The sequence below is a fragment of the Papilio xuthus genome, unplaced genomic scaffold (assembly GCF_000836235.2).
Source record: "Papilio xuthus unplaced genomic scaffold, Pxut_1.1 DF828780.1, whole genome shotgun sequence".
In the NCBI taxonomy this organism is placed as follows: domain Eukaryota; kingdom Metazoa; phylum Arthropoda; class Insecta; order Lepidoptera; family Papilionidae; genus Papilio; species Papilio xuthus.
The window spans coordinates 4,103,502-4,127,763 of NW_013529869.1; the positions used below are offsets into that span (position 1 = coordinate 4,103,502).

Sequence of the window (24,262 nt, forward strand, 5' to 3'; positions counted from 1 at the left end):
ACAAACACTAAAATAGTATGATGATTCATCTCTTGGCAGTTTTTGTAAGTATCGAATTGGTGATAATTATAGATCCATTATTTGAACGTAGTTACGTTCTCTTCCTACTAATAAAAAAATGCACTCAAAATGTAATTTATATTGTTTTACTAGCTGTCGTCCGCGACTCCGGTTGCTCGTAATAACAAAAAAATTAATAAGTACACTATGTGTTCTTCAAGACTATGTTCTACATGTGTGCCAAATTTCATCACAATCTGTTGAGTCGTTCTGGAGATACCTTCAAACAAACATCTATCCAGCTAAACTTTTGCATTTGTATAATAATATTAGTAAGATTTATTTAATAACAAAATTGAAGCCCAAAGCTGTGTAGCCAGTTACTACTCGTACGTTCAATGGAGTCTACTTAAAGCGTATGTGATATGTTTAAAACTATTAAGAAATGTTCTATTATTTTCTTTCCTTTCATTCTTTATTTTAAGCAGATATAGGTTAATGGTGTTTGCGAACAGTTACTTAAGTTTATTTTGTTGAGTCTATTGTCACCTACACAGATAAATAGATTTTACCCTAGTGTATCGTTTAGCAACTGTTGGTCTTGAATCGACTGATTTAAAAGCCTTCGCCGTGAAAACGTTTGCCTTCATTTTCTAATAATTGTCTTTAAATGTCGCATACATATTTTTTCCCGATACTATGAAATAGTCAACAGGGATCAGTTGACGTGTTATGAAATATCGGCGGAAATGACCACCTGACGGGAATAGCACGTAGCTCTCGCCAGTTCAGTAGTGCGATCGCGATATCAGCTAACAACGGCCGCCTCTACCTAAAATAATCAGTCTACTCCTAGCCGCAGTCCGACCACGACTGTCCACGATTTTGACCGATCGCCCCTTTTATACTAGATATCAGGGATGGCGTCTGTGCGCACGCGCTCAGCATCCCCCAAGTCCGTCTCTTTCTCCCCTGTGTTAGAGAGAAAGTATACCGTCGAATGTGGTCCTTCGAGCCCACCGGAATTGAGCTGTTCAGATTGGAGGCGATACTTCAGTGATTTCAGTTCGTATTTAGGTGAGTATAGTAGATGCTGGTATGATTTACGTATGATTCAGGTCGCGGTTTATAGTTTGACCTTGTGCTATTTTGATTTTGTGTCAGTGACGCGATCGGGAGTTGGCCGCGTGGATAAACTTAGTGTAATCGTAACAAATAACCGTGTTGTTTTGTATTTGTGACGTATTACCAGCCGGTTTCCTTCAGTCTTTTGGTGTACTAACTCAGAAATTTTAGTTTGAACATCAGTAGCGATCTGACGTATCATTATGAAGCCCTGATGGATATTTTATGCTTAAATTTTATGTTTGTCTCTTATTACATTGTACAAGGTTCAATAGTGATTTATGCTTTTGTCAAGGATCATCGGCATAATTATACAGTAAAGTGTCATTATAACTACAACACTACCATTTATTTAATTTACGTTAAATAAGGAGGGGAGACAAGGTAGAGACAAATATAGTGGTTATTTTGGTAATAGTAAACACATGCATACCCGAGTTTTTATTTTATTGCCGCATTAAAAGCAACAGGCGTTTTGTCTCGCAGAGTGGCAAACTCTTTGCCACATTAATAATATAAGGCGCTCAATTTTTAGTTCCTTTTTTATTTTAGTCAGTCAATTTGCTCATAATGTGTTTTTTGCAAATAGTAGTGATTGTTAAGTGCCAAAAAATTATATAGAGAAAATCTACGATCATGACAACCAACTTGTGTGAACTTTAAATTTTATTTCAAATACAGACTATCGCGTAAATTGATGGACCTGATACCTGTTAGCATTAGGTTTCCACGTATAAAAATAATTTCTTTTATAAAAATGTTATATTTTATAATGACATAATAATCCTCAAAATCGATCGTAATAGATAACGTACATACATTTTTTTAATATTTTATAAATATCGAGTTTGAATTATAAAGTTTTGGAAATTAAGTCTAGCACAATTTTAATAAAAAGAAAGCAATGTTCCTACAGTATTCTGTACTCAAAGCTTCATGCTTAACTCAAGACACGCGTGAAAGAGCTAGCAAATCGGATTCCGCGGCGCACGAGTCATCTCGCACCGTCTTCATTATCGCAGATCGCAGAGTATGCTAGTATTATAACATTCAAACTTTATACCTGGTTGAGAGCATGCCAGTATTAGGGTAGTAGCGCTAGGCTATCATGGAATGTATGGATTCACTGGCAACAGCTAATGTTTTCACTACGCCAGTTGAATGCCAACGCTATCAATAATTCTATTTACTGGCATAATGTAAACGGGACATCAAGCCATAATCTTTGTAGCTGAGTGTGTACTGCATATGGCGACAAACACGTGCAGTGTTTCCAATATCCATGTATGTTTACATCATATTCCTAAAATTGTGTTTTACGCTAGTCGCATGTGAAATTGCGAGCATCTATAAAGTTTGGATGGCATTGTACAATTTCCATGTCCATCGATTTGTGCCATTAAGCGCTTTAAGTTGAGCGTGTCGTTTAATTTCATCTCATAATATAATTTGATAATAACTTTTATAGTAGTAAAAATGGATTATCTAAGTTATGAATTATGAGCATTGAAATACTTTTTAAAAAGATAGTAAAAGTCTTAAAAATGTCAGTTTTGGACACCGATTTAATAGGTTTTTCAGTATTTGTATAAGAAAGAATTGTATCAACATAATAAATTAGCGTTAATATTTTCGAATAAATTATTGAATTTTTACGTGAACAATGAGTCGAGTTAGAGCGGGCAATTTTTGCGGCCGGAGCGCTCGCTCCGATGAGGTGAATCAGTATAACATTAGTCCATAACTGAGCCGCCCGCGCCTCCTTGCCGATAAGGCCAAAGGAGATATTTAAATTTAGAATCCTTCGCCCTTTCCACTTTTTTATTTTATAAAAAAGAAGTGCTTTCGCGCGAATCTGTTTCGGCCAGTGTGTGTCTGTCTCATATCGTGTATGGGTGCGTTCATTTGAAATCAAAATGTCAAGAGCATATTATACAGTGAATGATGATGTTTACGGGAAGATTTTAAAAACTAAAAAGGAAACGAAAGCGGAAGCGGATTATGCAGAAGTGTTCGAAGCTGTTGAAGGATTAGGTATTTAAAATAATCTATATTCATTGTTGAATCTAAATTACCATTGTTGTCTGTGTTTTGTCGAATGAAATACTGCCCTTGAAGATTCTTTGTTATTGTCATTGTTAAAGGTTATTTTTGTTTATTAATGATTAAGTGCCAGTTTTATAATTATTATGTTAAAGCTATGTTCATGAGGTATTAAATAGTTTTTGTTTTGTGCTCTCTAAAAAGCCCAGTGACCGATAACGATGACTCTTTTTCTTAAATTATATCAATATTTCTTATCTAATGACGCTCAACACGTTATATAATAAGTTAAAACCAAGTTAATTCCTCCTCAATTTCCTCAATTAAACTACATTGTCCTAATATCGTCATACATGCACATTTATCCTACGATTATTTTAAAATATTCAACGTATTTTATTATGTTATCGAAATCCTTTCTCGAGTACCTAAAACACTAAATGCGTGATTACATAACAATGCCACCACTCTTTTTATGTTCCAAATTCATGGTACAGGTAGATTAAATAAATATCACTATCTTTTTTTTTTAAAGTAAACCATTCATGTTTGTGTTCATACCTGGCTGGTAAGAGAACAAACACCCTTTATACCATTGTTGACTTTCTCTCTTCTCTCAGCAACTTTTCAGTACCTTCTCTCAGGTATGATCTTTTATACTAGTTAGCTTACGACTTAATAAATTACCCAGGTAATGTCGTGGGACGTTAGGTTGTTCAGAAATTGGCCGTTACCTGGTCCTGAGGGCGTCAGAAGACCAATGAACTCGTCCAAATGAAAACTAGTTTCGTAACCGCACGACTCGAAACACCGCGGAAACTTTGGCAATGTAAACAAGACAAACTCGTATTGCATGGACATTAAACCGAATAAGAGAAATATATTATGTAGATAATTACTGGCTGTATTGATAATTAAAAGCAAAAATTTCTGAAAGTTAAGACAGTCGTTAAAAAACAACATGCTTGGAACGTGCATATTGTACTTTCTTTTTAATTATAATAAATGCACTGTATACACAAGCCAGTATCATTCCTACGTTCTAAATTTGAATTTAAAAAATAAACATTTGACAGAATGTCGGATGATCATTGGCGCCAATTAAGAGTTGATTGAGTGCAACCATGACATCACTGGTCAGAATTTACTCAGCATTTATATATTTATTACGATTGTACATATGCGCCCTAAAAATAGTATCATCCGCTTAAATGTGTTATATACTTTCTAATATACATTACAAAGGTTAACGTTTATCTCTGAATCACATTGTCGTTGGTTAACGTTACGAAATCATATTATTTGGTAATTCAACAAAACTACTATTCGACAATTATTTCTATTCTATATATTCATATATTATATATATTCTATTACAACCTCTAGATATTAAATTAAACAAAGCTGTATATTTTTTTAATGTTTATGTTACTACACTTAGGTAACAGAAAACATTCGCGCTGTCTTAAATTGTGTAGTTTTTGATCCTGTTTAGATTTCTTTGAAATTGTTAGCATTTGTAAGTGGTTACATAGTGTGTGGTTATTTCAGAAGGAAGTTTTTCTTGAACAGACATGTTTGTTGTTGCATGTATGTATTAAAAAAATTTATAGTTAACAAGACATCATGAGGAGTTAGTGTTTTTCTCTCTCGGATATAAATAACAAGGGATAGATAACTTATCGACTACAAAATGTAAGATTTATGAAATAAGTGATAATGTTTCCGTTGATAAATTTGCTGTAAAATTTTATATACATTCATCGAAACTATATATTATATATCTCCATAATTTGGAAAAACATTAATTCTATCTTTTATATAATATAATAAATGCTTATTGGATATGCCATTGTCCTTTATTTGAATTTCCAAATTTTCTATAAAGAATTTGGGCAAAATCTAAAATAATAGTTAAAATATCTTTCATTTCAGATGCCTTGCTTGCCGATCTACAGAACTCAATAAATCCGGGACGCGTGTCGAGTCCCGGAGCTAGGACGGGATCGCCGGGAGCGAGGACCACGTCCCCCGGCAGGACGACTTCACCCGGCAGGACCGCCTCTCCAATCGGCAGAAGTTCTCCAGGACGCCTCAGTTCCCCTGGAGGAAGTCTCAGTTCTCCCACGTCGACGGGATACGGATCTATAAATGGATCCAGAAATAACACCACAGAATATAATAAGCCTAGCTCTGTAAGTATTTTAACCATATTTTCTATTATAATAAGCCAATAAACACATTTTAATGACTAGAAGACTCGTACTTGCAATAAATATTTCAATTTGAAGCCTAAGTTAAAACGTTTCTTTGCATAGATAGAAATTAAGCGGATAAAATCGTGTTAAAACAATTTCAAATTACAGTAACATATTTATCTCTGCTGAGGACCAATTCTAGGATTCATAGCATTGAACATATACTTTGACAAATGCTATATATTTAAAATTACTGGCATTCTTTCTTTGTATATATTTATAGTTGAGATTACTTTCGTTGCTAGACGTTTTGCGCTGTTAATACGTGAAGCAGGGATGAATTGCATGCGTCCGTGTTTCCGTCTATGGTACGATGAAATTTAAAAGTCCTATAAAATTTCTATTAAAAAGATATATCAAGGTACTATTATGTATTGTTCTTTTACTAATATTTTATAGTACGCGAAATATTTATATTAACGAATTTAAGTTTAAAAATAGGTTTGTTTCCATTGGACCGATTAAACGGTAAATATTGGCATAATGGGAAACACCCTTTAAATAGAAGTACGCTTGATGCACAATTATGATGATTTTATAAAATAAAAATACATATGCTAATTAAATTTTTATATACAGAGTGTTACTGAATTATTTATAGGCTCAGATTGTGGTTTTCCTATATACATTGTAACATGTGGCTGTAAAATATATTTCCAATGTTAAATGTCTGAGTTGCAATACGATAAGATGAAGATAAGAAAGACCTTATTGATTGATTAATTACTATATATCAGTATTTCATTTTACTTCTTACTAATATTATAAATAAGAATGGATGTTTGGATGTTTGTTTGAAGTTATATCCAGAAGGCGGTATGGATCTCATAGTCAAGAAGAACACATAGGCTACGTATTAAGTTATATTTTTAATACCGCTCGGACGGAGTCACGGGCGACAGATAGTAAAAAATAAAAGTAATATTTAATTCTAATAACTTGAATTTAAATGGATGTAAAATATAAATTAAATTTGTACATTAATTTATAGAAAACAACACAATCTCAAAAGAAAAGTAAAAAAAAAGAATAAAAACTTTTTTTTTGATGTCTAGCTGACGCTTGTACATTTAATTTTGTATTTATCGAAGCGGTCCTACTATGGTCATCACATTCTTCCAATAATTTATTACATGATGACTGTGTTCCATAAAGTATTGAGTATTCGCTATCTCTTTCTTACTACAGTGTAAGAGATATAAAAGTATGAACGATTTATTTAAAGTGCTTTGAAAGCTCGACCATTAAACGTTACGTCATCAACTGCGCACGCGGCTATCATTGTCGATGGTCCTTTTGTCTTTGACACGTGATTTAGTGGTGACTCGCGATTCCACAACAATTTCTTGCGTTGAATCCTAATAAGTAGATACTCCCTAACTATTAGTTTTAACTCTAAACACACTTGTGAGGTGACAAAATGTTACCTTATTCATTCTCAGAGACAATATTATGTAAAATAATTTCACGGTAATATTGAATACTAATCGTACAACTTCGTTGTGGGTTTTGTTCTTTTTTATAAACTACTAGCTTTTGCCCGCGATTTTGTCTGCGCGGAATAAAAAGAAACACTTCATAAGCCCGTTCTTCAGACTATTTCTACATATATAGCAAATTTCAGCGAGTTCCGTTAACCGTTCTGGAGATACCTTCTAACCAAACATCCATCCAAACATGCAAATCCATCCAAATTTCCAATATTAGATTCGTTGTACTTTTTCAACCCAAGTCTGGTCACTAAGAAAAATTGTGGGACTAAGATTTGTCAAGTCTGTGATAAAAAAACAGACAGATAACAGACTATAAAAATGCGTTTAGGGATTCTATCTAAAAGATCCTCATTAAAAATTAAAACTACGCAACTATCTTGGTTGGATGAATCAGTGCTCACCAATGACTCACAAGCACCACATGTAAATCACAAAACCACAAGAGAATCTGGTATGCAACAAACATAAACTTTCCCTCTCAATAGATCGTTTAAGAATGAAAATAACATTTATTTTCTTAAAATAAATTCAAGGAAATCTAATGTTATTTATTTTATCCATTAAAAGCTAAAACAACTATGACATTTAAATCTCCATTGATTAATATGTTTTAAACTAGATTAACGAACTAATAAATACCATAGAAGTATCATTAACTAGCTGTCGCCTACAACTCCGTCCGCGCGAAAAAAAAATGTAGCCTATGTGGTCTTCTAGACTATGTTCTACATTTGTGCCAAATTTCAGCCAGATCCGTCAGCTGTTCTGGAGATACCTTCAAACAAACATCCATCCATCCATCTAAAGATTCGCATTTATAATATTAGTAAGATTAGTAAGAGTTATCCTAGAACTTTGACTATTTTAACGATGGTACTGTTTTGGTCGTGTCATATTTATATATCAAAAAGCTGTACAGACATACAAAACATTTCTTTATAAACGTAGTATGATCTCATCTCAATACTAATACGTCGATGACGAGATGAATTTAAACTTTGTTTGATTTCAATTCTAAGAATCGTGTCAAACTGCTTAAATTGTAATTAATGATAACCTTCAGCTTAACGGTAACCTTATTACGAAGAAACTGATAGCAATCGTTGTCAACATGTATCTAGTTTTTTTGCTTACGGCCAATAAAGATTATGAACGATTTTTTGTGTTACTAGCCGTGGGTTTCCGATACCAAATTCTTTATATAAAACATATCGTCATCCCTGTCATTATCTTTGATAAAACAGAGATAACAATATGTTTTAATCGGAGATTTTGGACTCAGAAACCCACGGTGAAACAGTTTGGTACTGCCCACGGATTAGTAGTAGATTGCTTGTTTAATTTCTAGTGTTATTGTTCCCAGTATCCGTATAGTCGTTTGACGTTTGCTTTTAAAAATTGTGGCGTCCAATTTTGAGCTTTATTCTCTTTACCATTTTGGCTGAAAATCAAATGCGCGTAAAATCGTGCAAAGATTTTATTTTTACTTTCATTGATATCCACGCCATCTATTCGTACGCGATATTACTCAATACCACAGCCGCATATGTTACGAATTGGACAACATCCAACTTTTATTGCTTCATCTATTACGCAATAGATGTCGCTATTCAGAAAACTTGTGAAAACAAGAAAAATTTCATTTATACAATCTGAAATAACTTTTTTTTTTTAATTTACTAGAAATGTCAATTGTTTGAATATAAAATTAATATTTTGTTTAGTCATGAACATTAAGTCCCTACCCGACTATTAGTTAACTTTAGTTAGTATTTTTCTTCGTTTTTAACGTAGTAAAAATATTATATTTATGTAAGATAAATAAAATCTGTAAAACATTTCAATAACGACTATTATGAAGGTCGATTGAGCTATCGAAGTATATTTGGAGTCTAAACTGCGGACTAGAAATCTGGTTAGTCTAAAATCAATGACTCCTACTTCTCAGACGACTTTAAACCATTGTGGTTTATTATTTCAAACCAAAAAATTATTGCTACATTTGAAATTTTCAGTAGTCCTTGTGTATTTGCATGAAAAAGAACGCTAGTTTAAAAGTACAATGTTTTAAGTATCGATTGCTGTGAGATTCATGTCACCTGCGGAACCTACAACTGCCGTAGTTCCCGTGGCCTACTTTATTGATGTTAAATATTTACAATTAAATCGGCCATACTTCACTACTATCAGTTTTGTAAATTATATTACCAAAGTCCAAAGCAATATTATAATCAAACTTCTTATACACGAATTAATCATACTAATATTGTAATTGCGAATGTTTGGATGGTTCTTTGGATGTTAGTTAGAAGGTATTTTCAGAACGGCTGCATAGATTTTACTGTAAGTTTAGCATATACATAGGACATAGTTTGGAAGAACACATAGGCTACTAATTATTGGCTTTTTTATCTCGCGGACGGAGTCGCGGGCCCCAGCTAGTGTGTTTTGAAGATAATCATACTAATAAACCTTTTCCGATTTGTATTTTTGGACATTATTAGTTAGAATCCTTTGACGCGAATGACGTGCTTTCGTTAGAAAGTCCAGTGTCAGAATGAATAGTGAGAGGACACAAACGTCGACATTTTAGTAAGATTAGTGTTGGGTCAATACACTGCCACATTTTCGGATTTTCTTCCTAACAGTTTGAAGCGGCACAATATTGAAATACTTAAATACTTTTTTGTTACAGCCCACATACCAGAATACGTCGACCTTCCACGAGAAGTCAGTACCAAAGTACAACACAAATCAGAGCTATGGCGGCCACTCACCAGGGTACCAGACGACAGGCTACGGCAGGACTAGGGGAAACCTTTCAGAACTTGATACCCTACTGGATGACTTGAGCAATGCGCGTTACGGAAATTATGTTGAGAAAACTACATATAATGAGAGAAATGGTGAGTGAATTATTTATTAAGTGTGTTGTGTTACAGAGTAATTAATTTTATTATAATACTACTACCAGTCGCCCACGACTTTGTCTGAAAAAACTTAGAAGCCTATGTGTTCTTCCAGACTATTCTACATTAATGCCAAATTACAGCAAGATCCATACAGCTGTTCCGGAGTTACTTACAAACATCCATCCATCCAAACATTTGCGTTTATAATATTAGTAAAATAGATTAGACTTATAGGTAGAGAAATTCAATATCTTTAAATTATCTTTCAAATACATTCGTAATGAATTGCACTTTTCTTAGTACTTCAAAAGATAGATAATTTAAAGTGAAATATCGATCATTTTAACGGAAAACTATTACTGAAATCATAAAAGGTCAATGAACTTTTAGCTGGATCTGTTTTGTTTCAACAATCTATATAATAACGATCGATATACTATGGAATGCAATTGCGTATTATTTTACCGATGTTCTATTCGTCTGTCTAGACAGTGTAACATGCATGACGAATGTAAACTAACCAGATACATTCAACAAATGTGTCAATAGACAACACGTACTTGTCACCGTTGGGACGAACGAATGCATAGAATCAATCGACTCAATGATAAAAAAAAAACATTGAGCCGTTCGGCCGAAAGTAAAACACCGAACGCTTGCACTACTAAAACGATTAAAATATTTAACGAAAATTTCAAAACAATATCATTAAAATATGCTGTCTTCCTGTAATAAATTATTTCGTCTAGTAATGAATAAAACTAACAAATGCGATCTAATTTCAATTACCGTGTAATCATCAGCCCGTCTGTCGTCGTGATATTTCTGCCAACGCTAATTGATCCAATGGGAGATTAATGATCCAGTTACCCGTCGGGTTATATCCGTTAAAATCATGTCACGGACTTAATACGACTGAAAAGACAACTGACGATCTTATAGTAAGACGACTTAAATTAAAGTAGATGTAAAGTTATAATTCACTGCAATGTACTAAACTACTGGTTCCCAAACTTATTTTGTCTACTGCCAACTTTGAGAATAAATATTTTTTTAGCGACCCCATATTAGAGTTTAAGCAATCTTTTAATCCATATTAGTTGATGTTCACAAGTTGTTGTTGAGAGTCGAGAGCTCATGCAGTCGTTGTCTAAGAGGCCTCCTAGCTAAATAAAATTACAAAAAACCCCCCAGGCCTCTACACAAAGCCCCCATTTTCTTTCTGGGTCTCTTACCGCCCCCTTGAGACCTGCAGCGCCCACAAGGGGGCGTTATCGCCCACTGTGGGAAAGACTGTACTAAACAAATCAAAGAATAAAATTATCAAATTAACTGCCAATTAGGTACACCTATATTGCTGATAAGTCTCTGATAAATTTCAACCATACTGCAATCCTAAAGTTTACTACATATGTACTATATGCAGAGTGAACTATAGTCTATTCAAAACAAAAATAAGATATAATAAAGCCCATTGCGATAGCGAAATGTTGTCTTTGGCACAGAGTATTTCCCATCCAACAGAAATAAACGCCGACGCCGGATTTCAGTCGGCACAAATTGTTTAGCTTCCGATTTAATGCTATATCCATCCTTGTGTTCACTTTGAAGAAATTTTTATGTGCCAATTGATATGTTTAGTCTGTTATCATTTTTTTTTGTTACGGCCATGAAATTGATACGGTTAAAAGCTAGTTGTAACAATATGAAGATCTTTTTGAAGCGTCTATTATCATTCTCGGGAGAATTTCAAACGTATAGATTCTTAGTCATAAAGTAAGGTAAATGACGTTCTATCTTAAATTTAGTTTATAAACTATCGTATATATATATATAATCCATTGCTGGTTAGTCTCGGTAAAACTCGAGAAAGGCTGAACGGATTTTTCTTCTCTTAGTCTTGAAATGTTTGGAGGTTTAGAGAAGGTTGAAAAGGTGAGAAATGTTTAAATAATTGCCGGGTACTAATTATGTTTTTTTTTCATTCCACGCGGACGGAGTCGCGGGCGATAACTAGTTAGAAATAAAAAGACCTATCGAAATATGATCTAAGTTTTATTCTATCATTTTCTCGACTTATCTTCTAGCTTTGGCTTAAAATGTTGTATCTGCAGTGAATAATACATAATATCCTTATTTATTGGTAGGATTTCGTTGCTGCGATGTCATGTAATGTAACATGAAGTAATGTGATTTATTTAAATTGGCAACATATACTCTATCACATTTAAATTTCTTAAAGATGTTAAAATAATATAAAGACTCGTCCTCGTTAACGTTGTCGTCATATTTTTCATATAATTTTAAATCTTATCCTAGTTGTGATTAGAAGCGATATAAATATTTCTTTGGTATACAAGGTTATCTCTGCCGAAAATGTAGAAAAAAATCTAGTTATGTCTGTTTTTTTTTCAAATAATATGAGGTATTAGAATTAATTCTATGTTAGCTTTATATTAATTATCTGTTTCATGTTTTGTCCTAATTAAACTTATTGTGGCAATGATTTGACTGAAGGGTAAAGCGTAACGACTATGTCGTTTAATTATTGTAAACTTGGCAACATAAAGCCGTCTAAATAAAGCGTGGATGATGTACGAGACATGTTGCACAACGGACAATCATTTCCAGCGATGATCGATCGTGTCGGCCAAGATCTGAAGCCAAAACTTAAATTGTATTCTCAGACATAATAACCATAATGAAAATGCTCTATTTTGTATACTACTCTACTCTATGGTTAGGTGTTTGCTAAACCACAAACTCAGCATCATAAAAATATATTGCCACTATCTCGCTATCTTCCTCATTTCCTTTAAATAAGAAGGAACAACTGATATTTCAATTATTTCGTCTTGAAATCACTTGTTCCAATGTTTCAGCGAAGTTGTTTAGAAACTTTAGCTGTTAAAACTCGTAGTATATTTTGGCAATGAAGCCAGAATGTCCGGCACCACCTGTCTCCGTTCTTCCCGTAGATAAACTAACAATTTGTATTGTCTTGACATAATAATTAATGCGTGAACAAGAACGTATTTAGTGTTGACGCCATCCTCTTTAATTTCATCCTTTTTAATATATTTCACAAGACGTTTAAAATAAGTTTGAAGGTTTTCATGATTGAACTTATTTTATTCATATTAACAACTTTTAAAGATGAAATACAAATCAATAAGATGTGGTTATTCTTTTAAATAATAAACTAGATGTTGCACGCGACTCTGCCACCACAGTTTAAAAAAAAACTTAATTACTTCTAAGTCCACGTTGAACATCTAGGTCAATTTCAGTGTAACATACATACATCCATACATCCATCTAAACTTTCGCATTTATAATATTAGTGAGACAAGTTTGATAACATTAAGTGAAACGTAAATTAACCTATTTTTGCGATATATTATATCACTTCATTGCATTTATTATTTGTTGCAGAAGGATATTCGAGAGCAAACGGCGCGACCAGTCCAGCGTCATCCCGGCCCACAGTCGACTCCCTTCTCGATCAACTCAGCACTGACGTACCTAATGGGTATGTATTAAATCTTACCACCAACTTACGTCTTAGGAGGTGGTAGTAAAAGTATCCTTACTGCCACTCTCAAATATATTCCAGACTACTGCTATTTCTGTGTATGAAAGATACCTCAGAAGAGCCGTGGGTTTCTGACTTCTAAATCTCTGTATAAAACTGTCATCCTTGTCTTTATCTTTGACAACACAGAGATACAATTATTCGGAGATTCTGGACTCAGAAACCCATGGTAAGAGATTCTCTTAGATATTCTAAATTTAAATTTATTTGTGTTGTCTTTTAAAGTAGAATAAGGACAAGTTCACTTTTATGCCTAAAACATTGGTTACGAAACCCTTCTTTAGTAATTCACCTTAACATGTATGCGTAACCTAAATTAAAGTTTGGATGTAAGAAACTGGGGTATCAAAGATAAAGTTTCTTAAGTTGACACGAGTATCTGCACAGTTTTAAAATTTAATATTGAATATCAGAAAGATGCCTATCGTTATGTATACTTTTTTATGTCAAAATTTACTGTGAATGTGTGTGCGTTTTTGGATGTTTGTTAAATATGCCTCTGGGAGTCCATCGCATATTCTATCCATATCAATTTAAAAAGATTTTTCTATTTAAAGCAATATCTATGATATTATTTACTATTGGCACGGACGAAAAATATTAATTTCTATCAGATATCTCATTGTGGCATAAACATATTTTGGAGCATTAGCAGCCGCGTCGTCGACGTGCCGTGTGAAAATCGACAGATATTTCTGTGGGTACTTCAAAATAGATCGGCGATACGTCACGGCCTACCCGCCTCTGTTGTTAATGATGGCCTGCGCCCTGCCTATATTATTTATAGCATACACTGATCGATAAATTTTATTCGTCGAGTTTTAGTTTTCGAAGAAAAAGGTTTTATTAAGATTTACATCGTTTTATAATTATGCTTTTTAATTGTTATGATAGGCCAGTTTGAAACTTCTGGCAAATCATTCATAACTAGCAGTTGCCCGCGACTTTGTCCGCGCCATTAACAACTAGTAATAAACATGATGAACGAAAACATCACTCAGATATAGTGTAGCTTCCCAAAAGTGAACGACTTCAAATTGGTTCATTAGTTTCGGAGCCTATTCAATGCAAACAAACGAACAATCAAATCTTTCTTCTTCATAATATCAGTAAATATAAAGAATATCTACTGAAGTAGGACAAGGTCTGCAGAAGAGATTCATAGAATTTTAGATTTGCAAGAAAGTAAATTTGTTATATATGTAGTTACAAAAGTAAATTGTAATTATGGGTTCTAAGAAATATCTATTTTAATAATTTCAAGGGCTAGGTTTACTGTCTACATTAAAATATATTGATTTATGATTTCCTTGTAGGCGTGCGTGTTATTACGTTGTAAAATTATTACGACTATGGTTGTTTATTTTAAAATTTGACCGAGACTATAAAATTGTTTGAATATTATTTGTTGATTTTGGGTCTTATAGAAAACTTCATATAAAACTCTAAATAAGGTAACTAATAAAAATCCATAATTTTGACAGTTACTTTAACTTACGTTTTAACAGTCGATACCTGTACAAAGCCGTGGTCGGTGGCTCAAGGATTAAGGCACTTGACTTGTAATTCTAGGTTCGAATCTCGTCTATGTACCAATGTGATTTTTGATATACATTTATCCGACGTTCTTACGGTGAAAGAACACATCGTGATGCAACCTGCACATATTTGCAATGAAATTTCAAAGTCAACCTACACTGGACCAGCGCGATGGAATATGGTCTAGTCACCCCTAACTTATAGGCTCCGAGCCCCTTAGTTAGGACTTATAGAGAGCTGATGACGATCTGTACAAAACCGTATTTTCATCCTGATTATATTAAAAAAAAAACTGTTTAAAATAACATCTAAAATAAACAATGACCATAATCTATGTTATCTACTCGTATGTTGTATTGATCGCAGTTGGCGGCCGCGTTTCTTCCGCGTCGTAATTGGCATTTATAACTATCGCACGACACCTGTTGACACATTTATATTCAAACTCGTTATTATTTATTTGATGTATTAAGATTTATTATTTTGTAATAATATCGAAATAGTGCCCGTCGTTTGGCAATTTTGGTTTTCAAAATGTAACGGAAGGACTTGACCAAATTAGAAAGGAAAACTAGAAAATGTAATAAAACTTTTTTCAAATCGATGTTATAATTAACATATCTACTGTTGAGATTTTATCTTTTTAATATTCAACCGCACGAAAAAAAGAAACGTAAACTAACAGCTGCATTTGTTTGTGAATGTAAAAATCTGTCAAAGCTTGAGAGTGAATGATATAAATATTTTGCACACATCACTACGCCTGTGTCGTGTGCGTTTTGTTTTGGATGGCTTGTCGCGCGGCAGACGCGACCGCGTTGTTTGACTTGGCGCCAATTTTAATTGTTTGACAGCTAACAATTTGACGTGTCGCGTTCATTTTCGCGAGCTTCGGTCATCCGTCGTCATTCGTCGGGTAATGAACCAGACAACCTTGGGTCTGTAGGCCCTTAATATATTCTTCCGCATCACACAAACTATTTAAAAAATAAGTAACAAGGAAAATGACAAAACGCGAAAAACATATTTGCTCTTATGTTTCTTGTGTTTTCTCTTTCTCCCGCTTTAAAAAGTTCTAATGTGATAAAAGTATTTATAGAATTATTATATAAGAAAGTCTGAAAATATCAGCGTAAGTGTTAAAAAATAAGGAGGAATCTCTTGAAGTTTTAACGAGTGGAAGCCAAGATAATATGAAAACGTATGAAATAAAATGTTATTAGAAGTTTCTAATGAAATTTGTGAGTGGAGGACATCAAGTTTATTATAGTATTCAAGGAGGTTATTGAATCATCTTCATGAACTTGTCAGTCTACTACTGGATAGGCCTGCCCAAATGCCTTTCTCAATATAAAGTTCTCCGCTTTCTGATAAACCGTCCGTATTAGATCGAAGACGCACCAAGCCTTCGATTCCTATGTGTGTCTTTCATTCTAGGATTTTCTCCCCAACAAATGCAAAATAATAAGTCGCACACGTGTCTAATATATTGCAGATGTAACTGTTTTAAATAAAGCAAACGTGAATATATTCTAATGCGTCTACAATAACAATGTTTAGTTCATGCTTTATTTTAGCATAGGATTAGCAAGCTTCAGCTCATAATTGATCACTACGACGTCCCACACAGTTTTCTTATATATGCGATCTAAAGATTTGTTATCTGCGAAAGAAATATACATTATTAAGACTAATGATAAAGTATACTATATGTTAAAAAATCTTTTTTATTAATTAGTATTAATATAAACATTCACCGTAATGTATTTGTTTTGCTTTTGTACAAGCACACTGACTATCGTACTGACGTATCGACTTAATTGTCCTTTAAGGGTTTCAGTTTAGATTTACTTTTTTTATATCATAAGGTGGCAAACGAGCGAGCGGCCACCTGAAATCGCTGATAAAGCGAAGTGATTGTTGCCCATAGACATACGCAATTGCATATGCGTTGCCTACCTTTAATCGACGGAGGAGAGGATGCACAGAAAGAAAATATATTCCCTTTCCATGCATCCTCTTATCCGGAAAGTCCACTTCCACTTCCAATCCTTTCTTTATAAGAAACAAGGTGGGATGGGAAAGAGGACTAAATTAGGCCTCCTTGACGCAAATAAGATTTCTCATACACAATCCACACTTAGCAACTTTACCTTCTCTGAGTGCAGTAATTAATTGTTTGTATATTGTTATAGTCGCGCATCAGTATCACCTGTCCCGCCTTCGCCGGTGGGATCTGCCGCGGGCACATTGCCGCGGCCAGGCACCAAGCAGGTGACGGTGACCGTACAGGAGACGGTGGTGGAGCCCGCGCAGGCGCAGCACCAGCCGCCGCCAACTCTCGCGCCGAGGCACCACCACCATGCCTCCAGTGCTACCAAGGAGCTGGATGATCTGATGGCATCGCTGTCCGATTTTAAAGTAAGTGCATCTTGTATTTATAAGTTTGGCTTGTACTACGTTAACAAATGCTAAGAAATTTGCAACATTAACTTACCCTCAAATGTGGGTAATGTTAAATCTTACTTCTTACTAATATTATAGATGCGCATGATAACATGGATGGATGGATGGATGTTTGTTTGAAGGTATCTTCGGAACGATTTAACAGGTCTGGCTGAAATTTGGAACAGATGTAGAACATATTTTGGAAGAATACATAGGTAACTTATTAAGTTTTTTTTTAATAGTCGACAGCTAGTTTTAATCTAAGTCTTATAGTTTATTAAATAATATTCAAATGATAACGGAACGTTATTTATTTATGAAATGTCTAATGAGATCATGACGCGCGAGTGTGATTGTATGTCCACTGTTTATACAGCAAAATTCAATTTGATTTATATAAAACATTTTGTAACAAGACGACAGATTTCAATAACCAAGGCCGCAGATAGCTGCCAAGACGACACTCGACCTGATAGGCAGGACTTTGTCTATTTTATGCGGCAGTTATGTACGCCTGATGTTTCTTAACCTAAATTGCATTCATAAATCACATTTGTATTTACTCCACGGTTCTCTATTTTCATTTAAATAAACGGACTCCAGTGTAAACATTCAAGTGAGTCATCATCGCTGCAAGCAATACGATATGCAGAAATAACGATAAACTCGACTCCCCTATTAGCAGCACGCCCAGCCATTCTTAATTAAGCGTGAAGGGCTCGATTTCTAATTAGGACAATGGACAAGGTCACTAACGTGTCCTTGAAAAGAAACATCAAACTACTTCCCCCGTTTTAAAGCTTAAAATCGTTCGCCATCGGAGCCGGCTCGGCACACTGCACCACCGAACATCCGATTTTCCGTTTATTATAATATTTACAAGGCGCCTTTCTTGGTCGAACGCTATTTCCAGCCGCAAGAACGGTTACTCCAGCGCCGCCGTCTCCCTCGCGCCCGCGCGCTGGTTCTAAAGATAGGTCGCACGGTTACATCACAGGCGTAGTGGGGCCGCCAGCATATAATATTAGAGTACATAGGCAAACATTTCACTCGGACCGCATTCGCTCCACTCCGCTGCCACCGACCGGTATCTTTGCTGTACGTCTTTGGATCTCGCATCGATAACATTGAACTTTAAAAAAAAGCAGAAGTAAATAAATCATACCGTTCCTGTAGGTTAGCGGTTCACCGACAGAGAGCGGCGCACACGTGTACCGAGAGAAGCGCGCGTGGCAGGAGCAGTACCGCACCAATCCGCGACAGCCGGAGTCCGCCTCGCTAGAGCATATGCTCGGCTCCCTGCGGGCAGACATGAGCCGCCAAGGAGTACAGACCCCCCAGAAGGGATGCTGCAACGCCTGCGAGAAACCCATCGTCGGACAGGTCCTCATCACTTAATATTCCTGGGATTACGTGAATAGTGAAACTGGACATACCAAGTTTGGTCGATGAGAGTGATTGTAATCGTTATTTGTGTGCAGGTGATCACCGCGCTGGGCCGCACCTGGCATCCTGAGCACTTCACCTGCGCTCACTGCAACCAGGAGCTCGGCACCAGGAACTTCTTCGAGCGCGACGGCAGGCCGTACTGCGAACCGGACTATCATAACCTCTTCTCGCCGAGATGCGCGTATTGCAATGGCCCCATTCTAGATGTTAGTTGCGATCGAAGAAATGTATAAGAACAATAGGTTCCATTTTCACAATTCGTTTTCTATGCAAATATGTTTATTTATGTTCACAGAAATGCGTGACCGCTCTGGAGAAGACGTGGCACACTGAGCACTTCTTCTGCGCACAATGCGGTCAGCAGTTCGGGGAGGAAGGGTTCCACGAGCGGGACGGCAAGCCCTACTGCCGCGCTGACTACTTCGACATGTTCGCGCCCAAGTGTGGCGGCTGCAGCAAGCCCATCATGGAGAACTACATCTCCGCACTCAACACTCAGTGGCATCCCGATTGCTTTGTCTGCAAGGTCAGTACCAGTCTTCATTACCTCACGATAGATGACGGCGCCGACATGGTTTTATGACAGGTGTAGTATTATTACATTTTTCAGCAGCACATCTACGCCAGGTCAAGTATACAGTACCTACGTATTATAACTGAACAAGTTAATTGCATATGCAATGTGTAAAATAAGGTTTCCATCTCACAGGATTGTCAAAATGCAGTTAAAGGAAAATCATTTTATGCTATGGAAGGAAAGCCGGTATGCCCAAAATGCGCCGGCGTCGATGAGGAAGAATAAAGAATGCCTTCTACCCTTCTCTAAAACGAATGCCCTCCCCAATTTCTCTTTCAGCTATGCTCGCCGTATCGGCGCAACGACGTATGATACTCACACAAACACAGAAATAATTCTATTACAAAAAGTAACATAAATCTAGTCTAGTGTACTTAATAGGAAATAATAAATTATGTAATATATTTTATTAACTTATTTGTAATGTTAAGATTTATAATAAAGATGAAAAAAAAAATAAAAAAAACAAACAAAATAAAAAATAATAATTGAAAATGACAGATGACATTTGAAAGCGCGGGATTTTGCGCGCGCGACGTGTTGACCGCAAGGGTGACCGTTTGTCGCGTCAAGGCCGCGGCCGTCCGTGGCATTGACCTTGCGTTATGTCTAGGATGGTGGAAAATTAAGAAAATACGCAAATAGGGTCAAGTGCCGTGTAGAGTTTCATCAGTTCTATTTAAAGGCGTCGCTAGTGACGCGGCGACGTCCGCAGCCGCGCTGACGACTAGAATCAGGCCGCCATGTTTATGGGCCATTGGATCAAACGGTATTTTTATCGCATTGCACTCAAATAATAAGTTGCTATGCGAAGAATAGTAGAAGGAAAACAAAAATCTAGTTAACACAAAACATATCTTTTTAAGATAACATCATTGCTTTAAATATTATAATTATACTTTAAAAATGGACATTAAAACACAGCCGTACATTCTTATTGTAGTCAATAGGTTATATTATCCGATAATCGTACACTTTTATTTACATTTTTATTAATGTAACAAGAAATCCATTTCTTTAAAAAATTTAATAAACGGTGCGATTGCGGCGGTCAGATACCAGTAAAAATTGAGTATTCATCATGTAGAGTCATTTTAATTAAATGACTATTTTATTAATTCATTTGCATATTGATTGAATAATCAGCTGTGCAGCGTGGTAGCCGCCATGCCGAATAATGGTATAGAGTTATGAAGCCTAGATTTGTGTTACAAAAATCTTTTTTCACTTTTTACACAAATTTATATATTTTATAGACATTAAAAAAATTGTTGTTTAGACAATATAGTTTGTGTCAAACTTTCTGTTAGACTCTTAAGCTTATTATTAATAAGACAAAGGTAACCTTTACGTATAGACATGTCATTTTTCTAATGAAACGTTAAATGTGGTCATATACGTGCCATCAAATAGATTTGACTTTGTTATTATTGGGAACATGTCGTATCGTAGAAATCTCTCGCGAACGCTAACTTTTTTTTTTATCGGGGGGGAAATCTTCGTAAGATACCCTGCCTTTTGAGGGAAAGACAGGGTTATGTGAGATTCTTACTCAATAAAACCCCCTCGGTGGCCAACCTCAAGTGCGACTGCGAGGGTCCCGGGATCTCCAAAGGAACGCACCGGAACGCTAGCTAGGAACGATCCTCAACTACTTTTAAATACCTAAAAAATTATGTGATCATTACACAAAATATTGTGTTGCGTGCCATTGGTTGGCCATCTCTGTACTAGGTACACTATTTGACCATATGAAATGTAATATAAATTCTACATTTCCAGGAATGCCGCGAACCATTCCACGGCGGGTCGTTCTTCGAGCACGAAGGGCAGCCATATTGCGAGACTCATTACCACGGCAAGCGCGGTTCGCTGTGCGCCGGCTGCCACAAGCCCATCGCCGGCCGCTGCATCACCGCCATGTTCAGGAAGTTCCATCCAGAACATTTCGTATGCGCATTCTGTCTACGACAATTAAATAAAGGCACTTTCAAAGAACAAAACGACAAGCCATACTGCCATGCTTGCTTTGACAAGCTCTTTGGTTAAGATTCTAGATTATTATTTTTGTCTATGGAAATTGCAAACTGTCAAAGTGACATTTTATTAAATGAAAAATCACAAATATCAAACCGAATGCAATGTAAATATATAATGAATGTATGATTTTGGAGAATATTAGAATAAACTAAAAAGTTTGTAATTTTAAATTTTGACATACTGTTATAGGCTCGAACTTTTAATGTATGTACTTTTTTCTTTAAAACCAGTATACAAAGGTTTCATATGAGATTAAACTTGAAAAACGGTGCGATAAATTTTTACGACCTAGAACTTAATTTCTTGGATATTGACATTTTTAAGAACTACTTTATATAATTGTATTTATTTACCGCTCAAACTTTCTCTAAACGATTCCTTTTACAAAACATAATAGCAAGTATTCATTATTAAAAAATATATTACTTCATAGATTTGTAAAAAAAATCCCTTTACAATTACATATTCTAGTGAACTGTGACTAAAAGGTGTATGTGATGAAAATTATAGTGTTGGTTCTACAAAATAGTTTCGAAAAAAAAATATGTAAAAATGTGCTACACGAACGAAAATGTCACAGACATTTATTCGATCTAGGTTATGTTTAAGTCTATGAGATTGTTGACTCAGTACTGCCACAAATGTATCAATTTATATTTAAACAAAAGAATAAAAAAATATTTTTTTTGACATTTTCGAAATTTGAATAAATTATTAAGCTGTCAGTTCTTCCCGCATTTTTTTTAAATTAAATCTTTTACTCTAGACAAAGAGCAGAAACAACATTGATATTATCATATGATAAAATTATTTAACAATTTTTGTAAAATTGTTATATTTTTGTGGTAGTATTGTTTAATTTATTAACAGAATAAATTTTAAGCGACGATAATTATTTAATATAAGCTTAAAGTGAATTGACGTTGTATGCTTCATTGATAGATATATAAACTACAGGTAGCACAAAATTGAGGAGCTAAAAACCCTCGGACGAATTTTGTTGGGATAACTTCCCTCAGTGTTGACATTTACAATAAAAAATGAGATTCATTAGACGACAAACTTGTATGGAACACTCCAACTATAGTTTATACATCTATGGCTTTATTCAATAACTGTATTTAAAGACGACCGAATATGTAAGAATGGAAGAGCGTTAGGATTAAGATGAATTTTGGAATATTATGTTATATAATAAAAAGATAAAAGGAAAATATTAAATAGAATTATTAGAGAAAGGAGAAAAGCACGCACTGTTACAAGAATATATTTACAACAACTGATGGTTTTAAAAATAAAGAAAAAGGAAGAAAAAACATATACAGTTCTAAATTCAAAAATAACAATTAAGAATAAAAAAGTGTAAAAAGTTCCGTATCTGTCGGCAACATGCCCGCCCCCTGGTGTCAAAGACAAAACAAAACAAAACTAAAGAATACCATGTAAACATAAAATAAAGGGTAGCCGACAAATGGAACAAACACAAATATAAAAAAGACATAAGAGACAAGGAACATACAATTAGATTATAAAAGACTGCACTGCACGAGGAGCTCCCACGCTCCGCTCATAAATGGTGCCGCAGGCACAATGAAGATGAGAAGTCTGCCAAGGCCTCAAGGATACGATTCACACCGACGAATGAAGTTCCGTTGTCCGAACATACTGTAGATGGAGCTAGTCTTCTCGCATAAATCTTTTGAGGGCATAATTGTGATATCTGAAGATTGGATTACTGCCAGATGTACAGCTCACACGGAGAGACACGTGAAGAGAGCGCCACTCTGCTTTTCTGAACGGCGGCCAATAGACGCGGTGACTGGTCCAAAGTGATCCAACCCAATGCAGGTAAATGGTTCGGAGTGGTGAGCTAGCTTCTCTGAGGGAAGATCTCCGGCCGGTGGAATGTATGGTCGACCCTTGTTGATGTTGCAGGTGACGTAGCCATCGGAGATACCACGAACAGCAGGCCTACTGCATAGACACAGCAGGATTGATTCCGGATCCAATTCGAATGATAGTCGTCTTAAACGATTTCGAGCTGGCAAATTCGAACTTCCACGTAAGGCCAGGGCGTACTCTTGTTCAAAACTATTGAGCTGGGAGCGCAGTAATAGGAGGCGGTTTGTTTCTTTAGCGTCTGTAGCAGTAAATTATGTTCTTGAATGAGAAAGAAGGCTTCGACCTTGATATTTACTTAGAGCTAACTTAAATTGATACGAATAATTACAAGCAAAGGCGAATCAAACTACCACAACGATTTACAAAAGCAGTAACCAGAGAAGGCATTTGGATAGGAGAAGGTATTGGATTCAAACGAGTGCATTCAACTGCATCCGCGGAAGGACGAGCACGAAGCTGTCTTAAAACCGTTAAGCTATCCGTCCAATAAAATACCGTCTCAGGTTTACGTTCGCGTGCTTCTAAGGTGGATGTTGCAAACCGCGCTGCGACTAGGGCAGCTTGCAACTCGTGCCTTGGAATAGACTGGGCCTTAACAGGAGCTAACCGAACCTTACCTCCGATTAGACTAAGCGCTACACTTCCGTCAGTATATTCGAATCGCAAATAAGAAACGCAAGCGTAAGCCAACGCCAGATGAAAACGATTGAAAAAGCAACTGATCCATTCGGAGCTAAGAGTTATAGGTAGTTTAGAGTCCCAGTCGATACCCAGTTTCCAGGTTCGTTGAAAAATAACGCGATCTTTAACCACTATAGATGTTAATAAACGGAGTGGTTGATATGCGCGCATTAAGAACGCTAAAACAGAGCGTTTACAAA

The 24,262-nt window shown here is 35.6% G+C and overlaps 1 protein-coding gene across 5 annotated transcripts in view; it reads left to right on the forward strand.

Annotated features, from left to right (window-relative positions):
- Pax (paxillin) overlaps positions 1–22,193 on the forward strand; it is a 39,218-nt gene extending 17,025 nt beyond the window's left edge. Inside the window, exons 1-9 of one of the 5 annotated variants that reach the window (XM_013326794.1) lie at positions 896–1,077; positions 5,104–5,363; positions 9,615–9,825; positions 13,267–13,363; positions 17,161–17,386; positions 18,590–18,796; positions 18,895–19,068; positions 19,158–19,388; positions 21,222–22,193. In XM_013326794.1, coding sequence (XP_013182248.1) covers positions 921–1,077; positions 5,104–5,363; positions 9,615–9,825; positions 13,267–13,363; positions 17,161–17,386; positions 18,590–18,796; positions 18,895–19,068; positions 19,158–19,388; positions 21,222–21,488 — 1,830 coding nt within the window. In that variant the 5' untranslated portion in view covers positions 896–920 and the 3' untranslated portion in view covers positions 21,489–22,193. Of the gene's footprint in view, positions 1–895; positions 1,078–2,877; positions 3,160–5,103; positions 5,364–9,614; positions 9,826–13,266; positions 13,364–17,160; positions 17,387–18,589; positions 18,797–18,894; positions 19,069–19,157; positions 19,389–19,571; positions 19,870–21,221 lie in introns of those variants that run through there. The other 4 variants (XM_013326799.1, XM_013326795.1, XM_013326797.1 and 1 more) reach the window with 4 other exon arrangements.
- The last annotated feature ends 2,069 nt before the right edge of the window (positions 22,194–24,262 follow it).